The 14,943-nt window shown below is 43.1% G+C and overlaps 1 protein-coding gene across 1 annotated transcript in view; it reads left to right on the forward strand.

Moving 5' to 3' along the window:
- Positions 1–14,943, forward strand: part of ADAM23 (ADAM metallopeptidase domain 23) — a 171,887-nt gene that overhangs the window by 18,135 nt on the left and 138,809 nt on the right. The window contains exon 3 of the mRNA XM_065413052.1: positions 1,569–1,645. Within this exon, the coding sequence (XP_065269124.1) occupies positions 1,569–1,645 (77 nt within the window). The remainder of the gene's footprint in view (positions 1–1,568; positions 1,646–14,943) is intronic.

A 14,943-nucleotide genomic window follows, 5' to 3' on the forward strand; every position in this document is an offset into this window, starting at 1 on the left:
GCCTGTCTGGCTTGCTGGGAGTATCATAGTGTAAATCCAGGGAGCTATGCAGTCTTAAAGCTTCCAGTCAGGAGTGAGTGAGATGGGTCTCTGCCTGAGAAAGGTGACAGGTGGGAGCTGGAAACCTTTAAGTGGGTGCTCTCGAGAAACCATGAAAGGTGAATACAGGTGCAGTTACCCTGAAATTGTGACAAGCTAAGTTCCCTCTAAGCTGCGTGGCCATGCAGTTGCCTCTTAAGCCCCACGCAGGGGCTCAGGGCTATGGCAGGGAGAGGCTCCCCTCCCCGTCGGCCCCAGAGCGGACCTGCCTCGGCCGGGGGAGAGGAGCGCTTTCTTGGCCTGGCCCTAGAGCGGACCTGCCTCGGCCCAGCCCAGCCTTGCCAGAGCTGCCGCGGACGGGGAGAGGCGCCTCTCCCCCAGCCCCAAGCTGCTGCAGCGAGAGAGGGCTGGGGGAAGTCATCTCTCCCCACCGCAGCCCCTGATGCAAGCATATAAGCTGGGGATGAGGGGCTTGGGGTGCGGGAGTGGGCTCAGGGCAGCCTGCACCCCAAACTCCTCATCCCCGGCCCCACCCTAGAGCCCACCTCCCCCACACCCCAAACCTCTGCCCCAGCCCTGAGCCCCCTCCCGCACCCCAAGCCCCTCATCCCCAGCCCCACCCCAGAGCCCGCACACTCAGCCAGAGCCCTCATCCCCCCACATCTCAATCCTCTGCCCCAGCCCTGAGCCCTCTCCCACACTCCGAACCCCTCGGCCCTGGCCCCACCCTCACCACATGAAATTTTGTTATGTGCACCAATATGAAGGTGACATGTCACACATCACCTCCATGTTGGTGCACATAACAAAATTAATTCCGCACATGGACATAAAAAATTAGAGGGAACACTGGACAAGTATCTATGATAATCTTTTATTAAACAAAATTTTGGATAGTCTGTTGTGACCCTGTTTTTCCAGCTAATGTATGAATATGCTGCAGATATTGTTAGTCCCGCTTAGAACAATATTGAGAATTGACTTGATAATTCAGGTTAGAGAATTGAGGACATTCTGTTTTTGGCAGCTAGATCTAATTTAAAGTTAAAGCTGAAATTTAAAGCTCCAGATATGGGACTAGCTATTGAATGAATGTGTTGAGAATTGTTGATCTAGTAACCTCTAGCATGGATACATCCACAGATGCAAAGCCTTGGATCTTAAAGGGAATTATTTTGAAGGAATCCTGCATACTGTATAATATGAGCTTTGCCATGATTTTGTATTTACATGCTTGCATCACAATGGCCTTAATTATAATTATTCATACTTTTTTAGAATAAGTGAGTGCTATGAGGTGATTGCAATTAGAACACTGTGTATATACTGTAGTAGGTACTTGTTATGCCTTCACTATACCGATCCAAATAATGGCATACAAAAATATGCAGACATTTCTATGGGAATCCTAAATAAGTTATTTTGTACTGTACAATTTACTATAATAAAAAATACACACCTTGATGACTGATTTGACTTGTTTTAAACATATAGGAAAACTAAAGGTTCTTCTTTTTTCATGTCTACAGGCTGTGCATCTGGCCCAGGCAAGTTTCCAGATTGAGGCCTTCGGCTCCAAATTCATCCTTGACCTCACATTGAATAAGTAAGTGTACGATTGTGGGTTTCTTTGTTTCCTGCTCTTTGTGGCTGTCTCTTTGGAAATAGAGCGATTTCTGAAGAAGAGGGCAGTGGGGTAGGGCAAGTGGAATCCTGTGAGCTTTGGAAAACTACCACACCACCCAAATGCATTGATATACTAAAACATTCATGAAAGTTGGAAAGCTTGCCTAAGCTAGGTATTATAAATATAGCTTTCTTTAAGAAAGGATATGTTCCTATTCATCAGTGCTGGAATATATTTGTATGTAAAGAGGAAAAATATAAATATAAATTTAGTTTGGGTCTCAGGAACATAGGTGCCAACTTCCTCTATTCCCAGGGGGTGCTCGACCCCCGCTCCGCCCCAGAATCTGTCCCCACTCCACCCCTTCCACAAAGTCCAAACCCCGCCTCTTGCTGCCACCACTCTGCCCCAGGCCCTGCCCCCACTCCACCCCTTGTCCCCGAGCCCTGACCTTTGCCCTGCCCCTTCCTGCCCTTGCTGTGCCCCAGGCCCTGCCCCCACTCCACCCCTTCCTCCAAGCCCCCACCGTCGCCCTGCCTCTTCTCACCCTGCTCTGCCCCTGCCCCGCCTCTTCCCGCTCCCTTCCCCCACCTTTTCCTGCTCCTGGCTCCTCGCCCTCCCCCCCCCCAGCACCTCCTGCATGCTGCTGAACAGCTGATCCGCGGCAGGTGGGGGACTGGGAGGGAGGAGGAGGAGCTGATCGGTGGGTCCGCTGGTGGGTGGGAGGTGTGGGGAAGGGGAGGTGCTGATCCACGGGGCTGCTGGTGGATGCTGAGCACCCACTATTTTTTTTTCGGCACCTATGCTCAGGAACCAAAACATCATAATTACTGAGGATCCCAAAACCTCTTAGATATGAATTATGAAAAGTGTCTCAGTACATATACATTATGGTTGTTATCCTTTTCGTTCTTAAGTGCTTTATATACAGTACAAGATTCAGTCCACCACTCAAAAGCAGTCATCTATTGGGCAGAAGGTGGCAATCAGGAAGAAAACTGGCAAGCCATGTGCTGCATAACAGTAGTGGAAGAAATTTCCTGTATCTTTGGTTGCCACTTTGATCTTCCTGTCCTAGATGCATGTTGTCAGGCTACATTTTCTTTAGGAATTACCATTAAAATGGCAGTTCCTGATTATTACACAGATGCCTGATTCATATCACTGTACTTTACTCTGTTCATCTACAACACTAGCTAAAGCTTAGGTTTGGCTTAGATTGTGAACAGGGACATTTCCTTCTGGTCTGTCTGGAATCCTGGATAGACCAGATATAAATAGCAGTAATTGATAAACCGTTGCAGTTTTCAATTAAGGAATGTATATTCTGAGCCTTAACCAGGTTAATAGTGATCCATATATCTTCATAAAGGGCCAATTTGAGACAAATGTACTTAAAGTAAGGGATGAGACAGGACTTAAAATATAAGTAGCACTAACTAATATTAAATTATGTGGTTTACCAGGATATTTGTAAGTTACTGAATTCAGTTGTTTAAAGACTATTCTTCATTAAGATTAAGATGCCTTTCATCTTGGTACATAAGTGGCTGAAAAATTATGACATATATAAAAAGAACCAGATTTATTTCCTGCACCGATACACTGTGTGCAGGAGAGAAATGAGCAGGAGGAAGTTGTAATTGGCTCTGTGATTCTCAAGCTGCTTTGTCCCTCTCTGTGCAATAAAGCTGCTCTAAGGTCCCTAAGGGTATGTCTACACTGCAGCTGGGAGTGTGCCTACCAGCCTAGTTAGACAGACGCATCCTAGCTCTGCTGGAGCTTGTGCGATTAACAAATAACAGTGTGGATGTTGAGGCCTGGGCTAGCTGCCTGAGTACAAGCCTGCTGACCCCCAGGGTCCCCAGTTGGTGGCTAGACCATGCTGTCACCTATGCTGCAATGTTCTAGACTATATTTTTAGTGTTCTAGAAGGATCAGAGTTAGTGTGTGTCTGTTTACACTGGCTGGGAGGCATGCTCCCATCTACAGTGTAGAAGTACCGTAAGGGATCAGACACCAGCTGAGCATTGCTATGGGGGAGAAAGTGAAGCAGAGCTCCCCTGTACATTCTCTACTCAGTCATGTTCCTTCCCTTAATATTTATACTGAGGTTGGGGGGCAAGTTGGCTTTACTCCAACTGTGAATTCCCCTTTTCTGAAGGAATTCTCAGTTGGCCAGCTGTGGCTGGATTTTATCTGTTTTGCAAGGCTCAGGTGTTCCAAAGGGGATGGAATTGGAATGAAATTCTAGCCCAAATGCTGCTATTTCTCTGCATTCCCCTATAACTCAGGGCAATTCTCACAATAATGTTCATACTTTCTCAAGGTGTTTTGATGTATACATTAGCTAATATTTACTATCATTGTATCATAAATATTGTACTATCAATATTGTATCATTAATAACAAAAATGTCAAATTGTTTTCATATGAACATTTGAAAAATATGTAGACTTTCCAAAGGGCCTAAATATTTTTAGTACACATTAATAATTATATTTAGTTACTATTCAATTAATGTATAATAAATATAGTAAATTATCTGTCTAATTAAAGTTTAATGAAGTATCAATTATTGACAGTTTCTTTAAAGTGCTACCAATTTTAATAACATTTTAATTTGTCTCACTATAGAGAACATGCAATCAAATGGTATGAATGACTATTACTGTTTCTGTCTCTTGACTGTACTTTGCTATTTCATTGGGCCCCAAATTTGTACCAGAAAAGTATTGTATTGTGGCAAAAGATTGTAGAGATATTTTTTGAACGTAGATTCTGAACAGGAATTTTAAATCCGCTTACTGCACTTTAAATATGATTTAAAAATTCCACACAGGTGCCACGTATAGTAGGACAATGACCTGTTGCTAGCAGTAGTTGTCTTCAACTTGCCTTCCACATGCTGAATGCGTTGGCTGCTATTTTAGTTAACGGAAGATTGTTTTAAATACTGTTACAGAAAGAGAGATAGACAGTGTTCTACCTCATCTCTATTTAAGGGAGGATATGTGGTTCAATGTATAGGGCGCTAGAGTAATTGTAGAAAGATCAGGTTGTATCCTAGCTTTGCCATTGACTGATTGTACATTTACATTAAACTGAGACGCTTATATTTCTTCATCCAGAAGTAGGTCCCAAGTTGTTCTTGTATCCAGAAGGGAAGCATTTTAGCTCCAACCTCCATATGGCCAGGTCTCTCTGTGCCTTAGTTTTCCTAGCTGTAAAATGGGGATAATAATGCTCACCACCATTGTGAAGGTGTTTTTTTTTTTTTTAAATATCTAGGTGAAATGTACTGTATAAATGTGTATTATTTTTATTTATTTATTTAGACTTTTTGTGATAGTGTTGTAAACAGTCTTGTCTCATCTGTATTAGCAGCCAAGCCTTTTAACCCCTGCTGAATTGGGGGCCATGGCAGTAGCAGGTCACTTTCCTAGCGTACCAGGGATCATATTGTTTGAGTTATATGTGAAAATGACACTATAGGAACCCATTTACAATTGGTGTTTTATTTCATTGCTAGGTAAGACTAGAGGTGTAAAGCAGCTTTCATTAGAGACACAGTTTTTGTCTCATTCTGTTCACTACTTGCACTACCTCTAACATACCTCCCCGAATGTGTCAATCTGTTGACATAAACTTGCCATTGTATATACTTCTAAAAACAGTGAGACTCCTATAGTGCCAGTGTTTGCCACTGTGTGTACTGATACAGAAGGTGATATCTGAGGAAAAAGAATAGTGGTATAAAAAAACCCCATTAAATCTGTGATGTGCAAAATTCTGTAAGCACTGCATAAAAAATGCATACGCAGCTTGTGCTGTCCTTGAGCATTTCAGCACATTTTAAAACAAAAATGAATCAGCAGAAATTAGTATTTTTCAATATTAAAGAAGTATTGCTCTCTTCCTGATGTCCAGTTGAGGTCTTACTTTGGTCACTTTGTCAGCAATATTGACAGTTTCTTGAGGGGTAAAGATGCAAGTGTATCAAATATTGGGTTTACAGAGCAACAAGCTGTGGCTTTTTAAAATTTGCTAGGTCACTATATTCCCATATCTATTTCGTATTGCTGCTCAGCTCTTCTGCGTGAGCTGTTTTGTTTTGAAAGGTGAACTGGAAGGCTTTTTATCTGCCCACAGCTGAATTTAGAGTTAAGTGTTTTCCCCGCAACTAAAGCATTACATGGAATTACATTTGTTAACATACTTTTCAACGTTTACACCTTCACCTTTAAAATGTGAAACAATGGCTGAAAAGCATATGAGGACATCAGGAGGTGGGGCCAGAGGCTGTGAGGGGCAGGCAGGATGAAGGACCAGAAGAGAGGATAGAAAGCCTGGAGACATCTAGAGCCTTATGGGAGTTGATTAAGTACTGCAGTGTTTCAGCCACAGGAAGAGATCCCAGTGCATTATGGAATATGGAGTCTGGGCAGGGGAGTAAGAGCTTATACAGGAGGATAGTTGGAGGAAGGACAGTGAACTACCACTCACATGAGGCACCGCAGTGGCTCAGGTGACTAGACAGATTCATGTTGACCTAAAATAAAATGTTTCGATTTAGGGCTGTCAAAACAAAAAGTTTTGGTAGTTTGACTTTTTGTCCTGAATTGGGACAAAAGCTAATGTCAAAATATCAGTATTCCCTGCAGGCCAGAAATTCCAGTTTTAGATTAGCTCCATGTACCAATTTGCCTTTGTATCCAGAATACAAGTAAATGCTCTGGGACTAGATCATCAGCTGGTGTAAATCAACGATATCAGTAGCAAGCTCCTTCTCTTTTGACTGTGCACTAGAAACTAATAATATATTGGCTTCCTAACTGCACTGGAGCAATATTGATTTATATCAGCTAAGGCTTTGTACCCTAATTTGGTATAATAAAAAGTAACTAGCAACCGAGATAAAATAAAGTAGATAACCACAAAATTTAGACTAACTAGCAACCAAAACCAAATAAACTGGTAACTGGAGTATCACGGGTATATAAATAACCCTATCTGTATTGCCACATTAGCAATTATATCTAAGCATCTAACTCTCTATATACAGACACTGCTGCATGCTGCACAAGTTTGTTTTAAGTTGACGGGGGCGGGCGAAGGAGGAGGTAAATGTTTTTTTGTTATGATTTACAGTGAATTCATTTTTGTATTGTTAAGTGAGAATAGAGAAAGCAAATTCTCAGTTGGGAGGAAAGAGTCTTTGTTAAAATAGGTGTCTATCAGCATTGGGTAATATAGTAGAATTTAATCTCAATTTAGTCATAATTTAATAAATAATTTAGAGCACTTGTAAAAATAACACTGAGTATTGTTTGAATAAATCTTAATTAGGGTGAAGCATAATATGGGGAAAGCATTGGCCAAGAAATTGCTGCTTCTCTAAAGTGCGTAGAACTCTGTCATCAACCGAATGAAAATAGTGGTAAGAAATGTTAATATTAATGCAAGGCCTAGTAAACCATATGGACTAATCTCTCTTCAAGCTGACAGCCTGGATATTAATGGCTGAGAGTGTGGAAGACCTAAGATCCAAGAATTATTGCCACAATCACAGCAAGTAATAGATACTATTTTATTATCAAGAAAAGTTTCAGAGTGGTAGCCGTGTTAGTCTGTATTAGCAAAAAGAACGAGGAGTACTTGTGGCACCTTAGAGACTAACAAATTTATTTGAGCATAAGCTTTCGTGGGCTAAACCCACTTCATCAGATGCATGCATGTATTTTCCACTGCATGCATCCGATGAAGTGGGTTTTAGCCCTCGAAAGCTTATGCTCAAATAAATGTGTTAGTCTCTAAGGTGCCACAAGTATTCCTGTTCTTTTTATTATCAAGAAAAAAATTGATTCCAGGATATGGAAAAATTCTTACAGTAAGGCAGAGAGAAATACCTTTTATCCCATCAAGGAAAGGAATTCCAGAAATATTATATTTCCTTCAGATGGGTATATTCTTGGGGCTAAACCATAAAGGTCCAGTGAATAGCAATAAGCCTTGTGATGGAGTCTGTCAGATCTTGTCTTTCTTCACTGGGGATATCCTTAGAACTGAGCCTGAGCAACAGAAGTATCATTAGCAGCGTACTAGGGTCTGTCAGATGACTTTATCTCATCTTGCTATCAGAAAGTTCCTGAAGGCGTAAAGATATTCCGTGTACAGAAACTCATTCTAGTTTATAAGCCTTCACTGTACCACTGTTTGAACCTATGGACTTGCCTACTTTCCCTTATATTAAAAATATCCTTTTTAATAGTAGCAAAATCGTCCAAAAGCTTATCAAAATAGGGAGCTCAGTCATTGGATCTATAGATTGAACTGTGCTTTATAAGTGATGTAAATTCCACAAGAACAAGTCGTAGTCTGAACATCCTTGGAATTCATACTTAAAGTAAACTCAGCTTTCCATGAGTCCAAGAAGAGAGAGCTTGCCATTTGTCCATCCCACTCTAGTGCATGGAGACTGATGATGGGTGACGGAAGGGCTGTTAAATCAGGAAACAAAGCACGTCAGACAATTGGTAATCTTTTCCATCCAAGATGTAGAGACAATTCAAGTTTCAGACGTGACCAGAGCATAATTGCTTCTGTGTATTGCACAAGAACAGTGGCAAGCCCCTTTCTAAAGGAATTAAAAATCAGTTCACTGTGATGGGGCAGTTCCTGTTGATGTATATGCTTTCCACAGCATCATCTAGTCTTCACATCTTTACAAGGCACATAAGTTGGACTTGACTTCATTTTCATATTCAGCATTTAAGAGGAGGGTCCTACATGGTTGTTGAAGGTTGACAAGAAAATAAAGAAAAAGAGATAGTGTTCCTTATTATTATGCTGCTTGTTTATTTATTCATGTCCATGTTACAAGGATTGGCGAAAGAATTAGGCTAAAATTGTGCAAAAATGGTGACAACTTTTTCCCCCACAAAATTTCACCTGAAACGGTGGTGACTTTATTTTGATTAACTTATGCCCCTCAAAATTTGCTTTTTTGTGAAATTAGACAAAATGACTAATTTAAAATGTAAAACATAAAAAATTCACTTTTTCTTAAAATGGATCCATAATTTCCCCCTTGGAAATGGCTGTTTCTTGGAATAGGGCCATTTTTGAATGATACATTTGCAAAATGGGTTCAATTTTATGCTCATAATGAAATATAAAAACTTATTTCAAGAAGTCTCCCTTTTCCTGGAGAATATTTTGCCCTTGTATACTTTAGATGTGAAGGGAACATTTGCTGCTGCTTCGAGGAGTGTCCCTGTGGGTGCTCCACTTTAGGTGTCTTGGCTCCCTGCGCTTGTAATCGGAGATTTGTAGTAGCAGTGCCCCGGTTGGCCACGCACATGCGGCAGCTGTTTTGCGCTGTTCCGGGCGGCTACTTAGCATGCACAGCCAACAGTCCCTCAGTTCCTTCTCTACTGCCTTTGGCTTGAGTCAGAGCGACAGCAGCGCCCCTGACTGTTTCGAAATTGCTTATATTCCCACTTTTATTTATCCCCTTTGTTTCCGTCCTTATTTACCCACTAAAAAAAACCCCCAACCTCCCCCACTTTATTTTGTTAGCTTCCCCCCGCTACCGGCGGGTATCTGCAACAGTGACTGAACTACGAACCTCCACAGGCATGCCTGGTTCCCCCGGCTTTAAACGTTGCCTGACCTGCAGACTTTCAGTTCCTGTATCAGATGGTCACGCTCAGTGCATCTGCTGTCTCGGGGAAACCCATGTACCACAGAAGTGTCCACACTGCAAGAAATTATCTGCCAGGACACTGAAAGCCAGGGACCTCCAACTAAAATGATTAATGATGGAGAAATCCCTCAGGCCAGCCTCCGACCCAGAGTCCAGGACTCCTCCTGGCTAACAGTTTCCAGCAGCAGCCTCAGACAAGGGGTCCACCCAAACCGTGTCTAAGGACCCTACACCTAAGAAGGTGACCAAACATCGGTCACAGTTATCGCCTCAGAGATCCCCATAAAAAGAAGCGGTGTCCTGGCAAAAAATGTGCTCCGGTACCGATGACACCGAGAACCTCGGACCGAGAGGCACCAAGAACATCCGGTACCGAGACGTCCTGAGGAGCTAAGGCACCGAAGCAACCAGGCTTTCACTCAGGTGCATGAGCTAAAGCTAAGCTCCCTTGTTCAGCACCCACAGTGCTGAAGAATGCCTCAGCACCTGCTAGTGTAATGGCGCCACCTGCTGCATATACATAGCCTAACAAGACCTGGGCACCGTCAGAGCATACTACGCTGTCATCCACAGCACTGAGCTTCCCAGTACCACAATCCTTCACCAGACAGGAGGACCTGACAATCTCCTCCACGCCGGGAATCCCTCTGTTCGGCACCGACGGCACCCCAGTCAGGCAAAGACCGAGCCGAATAGGCACTCCTAATGGATCTGCACCCACACTATCCAGTGATGAGGATGAAGAGGATGACTCGAGCCTTTACACCCCTCGTCATCCCTCTCCGAAACCTGAACCCTCTCACCAACAACTACCTATGCAAGGGAAAAGCTGGGAAGCACAACCATGGATGACACTGCCTGTTGTTATGCCACCCAATTGGCCATATTGGGACCCATGGGCAATCTACAGAGCCCAGAATCTTAAACTCCCCAACCTACCAGCGTCATGGGCCACCCTGTCCCTTTCACCCACTAACCCACCACCACCGGAGGCGCAGGAGGAAGAGGGAGAGGAGCAGGTAGAGGCTCCTGAAGGTGATACACTGCCACCCACCCATATTTTATCTTCGTCCCCGGACGAAATAATTATGCCACCACCTCCCACCACAGGAGATGACTTCAAGTCCTTCCAGGACTTATTCAAAAGAGTTGCAGAATTCCTGGACATCTCTTTAGCAGAGTTGCCACAGACCCAGCACAAACTTATTGACATCTTTCAGGCATCCCCATCAGCAAAGATAGCTCTGCCCATCAAAGCTGCTATAATGGATCCTGCAAAGATAATATGGCAGACACCTCTTACTGTCTCACCCTCCTGTAAACACTCGGACAGAAAATATTATGTAACAGCAAAAGGGCTGAGTTCTTATTTACTCACCCGGCTCCAAATTCACCGGTCGTAGAGGCAGTAAACCAAAGGGAAAAACAGCACCAGTCAAAAACCACCCCTTATGACAACGACTGGAAAAGGCTTGGCTTCTTTGGACGCGAAGCCTATTCCTTGGCCTCACTGCAATTTCGCATAGCAAACTACTCCGCTCTGTTGGCGAAATACACTTACATCTTGTTTAGTAAAATGACATCCTTTATTGAACAAATGCCAGAGGAAGCGAAGGAACAATACAAAGCCAACGTTGCAGAGGGCCAAACGTTGCCAAAACAGCCCTGCGGGCCTCCCTCGATTCCACTGACAGGGCAGCTAATTCTATCGCCACGTCCATGGTCATGCGTCGAGCATCATGGCTCCACCTCTCTGGATTCCCTAGGGAAGTACAAGCCACAGTTGAGGACCTGCCCTTTGAGTGCCAAAAACTATTTGTTAAGGGCACTGATGCATCTCTTCATACCTTGAAGGACTCGCGAACAACCTTCAAGACAGGGCGGTGCTCAATCATACCCTCTCTACATCGAGGCACTACACCCATGGCAATGGTGCATATCCAACAAGATAGACATTTCTGCAGCTTACCTGCCAGGACTTCAGAATACCATGGCAGACCAGCTGAGCAGACACTTCTCCCAAACCCACGAGTGGGAGATGGACTACCCAACCCTCATGACCATATTCAACCGGTGTGGGAATCCCTACTATAGATTTATTCTCAACGGCTCACAGGCATTCTCAATGCCTCAGTATTGCTCCCGAGCGGGGCTTGGTCGCCACACCCTGGGTGATACCCTCCTTACAAAATGAGAAGCACCACTAATGTACGCGTTCCCCCCGATTCCTCTATTGAGCCGGGTGCTACACAGAATCAGACAGGACAAGGCCAGGGTCATACTTATTGCACCCACATGGCCCAGGCAAACGTGGTTCCCATACCTGAGACAGATGGCGGTGAAACCCCCTCAAAGCCTTTCGCTACTTCCTTACCTCCTGACACAGGATCCCGGCCATGTCAGTCACCCCAACCTAGAGGGAGGACATGTTCATCGAGATAATGAACGTCTCAGGGACAGCTGACAGAGCTCAGAGCCTGGAGGAATTCACTGTCTGAGAAGTTAGCCATGGATAGGGAGAGCAGGAAAGCATCCCAGGAGCATGAGCATGCGACGCAGGATGAGATGCTTTGCATTATGAGGGACCAATCCAACATATTGAGGCATCTGGTTGAGCTGCAGGAACAGAAACAGGAGGCTAGAGTCCCTCTGCAGCCTCTGCTGAACAGCCAGCAAGCATCGCCCGGCTCACAACCTGTCTCCCCCAAATGTTCAATGAGGGCGTGGGGGGAAAAGTCCATTATCCCTTGCACTCAACTCAGGGGGAAGTTACAAGGAGCAGAAGGCACCATTCACAGACCTTTGATGGAAATGTAGCCTTTGGCTTGTCATTAAAGAGTGATACTTTAACAGAGTAGAAAATGACTTAAGTAATGTTTTTAGTTAATATCTTCTCCTTTTGTACTAAGAGTAATTGGCACGAGTGGGATAAAAACAAATCCCATTTGTGACGAAGAACCATCATAATTCACCTGTGCCTGCCTCAGCTAGGTATATTCCATATCCCACAATAATCTGTTATGTAGCATTTCTCTCTCTCTCTCTCTCTCTTCTTGTTAGAGCATTCAAAGTTACATGTTTTCAGATTAGTATCATTTTCTTAAATTATATAAATAAAAAGGAGTTTGACTTTTCTTCTTACTTGAATAAAGTAGTAAATGCTATTCTGTATTTGTGTGCAATCTGTGATCTCTAGTGTATGCTTATCTAGTTTTCCTATGTATGTTGTCAGGACCAGATTACAGCCGAGTTTTCTCTTAGTATTTTTTCATCCAGCATTGAAGGACTTCTCTGTTGTTACTCTGCAGTTCAAGAATAGTGCTCTTCATTAATTTGTATTGTATTGTGCTAGCAGAACCATATGAGCAGACTTAATTTTCTATTTTAAGCTAGTGGGACGGATGTAAGAAGCTAAACCAGAAGTTATCAAAAACATTTAAGTAAAAATATCTGTCCTCTTTGAACATTTTATTGATGAGGTGAGAGTGTTGTCATTGTTGTGCTGCACCACTAGCCTTTGCCTGACATAGACATGGTATTGGCTGACAGTCTGGCACCAGCATCTAAAAATGAAATGTCCCGTGTGCTATGAGCTCAGATCAAACTGGAACCAGTGCCAAAAGGATCTTTCCAAGCTGGAATTGGTCTGGGAAAACACATGTACAACAGCACAGAATCTTTTATGTATTCTAACTACCTAAAAGTGTTTTAAAAACCACAACACTTGCACTCTCTTTAAAAGAACTGTTTAGGTTAGAATGTGGTTTTAAACAAACCTTGGTCATGAGGAGATTCCTACCCCCTCACCTATCTCTGGTAAACAAGGCACTGAAATGATGAGGACCAGATGGTCCTCTTAGGTCTGAACATTTGGTGCTGTGAGGAGGTTATTGTCTTGGTCCTAATGGGCATTACTTCCCAGATGGTTCCAAAGCTGTGCTGGGGGTGTTTTCTACCAGCATGAATATGCAAAGGTAGCACTCTAGAATAATTTCAGTTAGTGATTAAATAGCCTTTCTTTCCGTAGCATTTGCAATATTCTTTCAAAATGTTCTTAAAATTTGTGACTTCAAAACAACATATTCCAGAAGAACAGTTTTTGACTTGCTTCCACCTATTTGTTCAACTTATTTGCTAAGCAGCGTTATGAGAAGTATAAAATAGATTGATGACAGTGATTTGGGGCATTGGTCATATCATCACAGACAACTGACAGAAATTGCTTTAGTAAATGTCTTTCTTACCCTGGCAACACATTATTAGAATACCTTAAGAAGAGATTATCTTCACAAACATAGAGATGTTGGTATAATCTTAGTAGATTTTAAGTTTGCTTTCAGATAAGAATGTACAATTGGGTTATCCAGAGCATTGAGGTACACATCAGCAGATGCCAATACTTCTATCATATTGGAAACATTTTCTACCACTTTTTTGATACATTGTTTATTTGCCAAATTCTTGACCAGAGGCTACCTGGGTTATCACCTCAGAAAAGACTACTGTTTTCTTTGGGAGAGTCAAGACCTCTTTTTTTCCCTAAGCACCTGTCTCTCTCTTCCCCCCCCCCCCTTTCTTCCCTTCCCTCACCTGGACCCCACCCACCTTTCACTGCTCTTAGTAGTCCTTTCTGTAAGCTTAGGCTACATCCTCACTACAGGGGGGGGGTCGATTTAAGATACGCAAATTCAGCTACGCGAATAGCGTAGCTGAATTCGACGTATCAGATCCGACTTACCCTGTTGTGAGGACGGTGGCAAAATCGACTGCCGTGGCTCCCAGTCGACGGCGCTTACTCCCACCTCCGCTGGTGGAGTAAGCGCGTCCATTCGGGGATCGATTGTCGCGTCCTGACGAGACGCGATAAGTCGATCCCCAAGAGATCGATTTCTACCCGCCGATTCAGGCGGGTAGTGTAGACCTAGCCTTAGACAGAGAGAGTCTAAGAGCAGTCTCCCAGGGCCCTACCAGCTGCCTGCACTATCATTCCTGTCTTGCTGAGATTGATTGCTTGATCATCACATTCATATATCTTTTCTCAGCACAGTAAACGGAAAAAATGGTGCAAAGTGTGCCTTTTACATTTTTCACTGAGGTTTTGTTTTTTGTAGCAAATTCTGAAACTGGTGATGAATGTGAAAACAATATACCGTTAGCTCTGGTGTCTGAATCAATGTTTTAATGCTGTGGAAAATTTAAAGGGTTACTGTTGATCTTGCACACGCTTAAAACATGAACGATTCAGTTTTCCCTCTAATTTTAATGAGTTCCTTTATTGAGCATATGAGTAAGTTATTTCAGATGCTGTGTCTGTATATGCGACTGCTAAGCAGCAAGAACTTTTCATATTTTGAAAGACTAGAAGATCTTTCTGCAAGGTGAGCTTTCTCAGATTTCCCTTTGGCAGAGCTTCTTTGCCTTAGTCAGTTTTATGGGGAGTTTGAACTGAACAAAATGTACTGTAAAGAGGATAGCTAGTAAACAAGTGCCCTCATATTATATGATACAAAGTAAAGAAGTCTGAGTTAGATACATTATTATTAACATTATTGCTAATATTTGAAATAAA

This window comes from Emys orbicularis, chromosome 11 (assembly GCF_028017835.1).
Source record: "Emys orbicularis isolate rEmyOrb1 chromosome 11, rEmyOrb1.hap1, whole genome shotgun sequence".
NCBI classification, from domain to species: Eukaryota; Metazoa; Chordata; order Testudines; family Emydidae; genus Emys; species Emys orbicularis.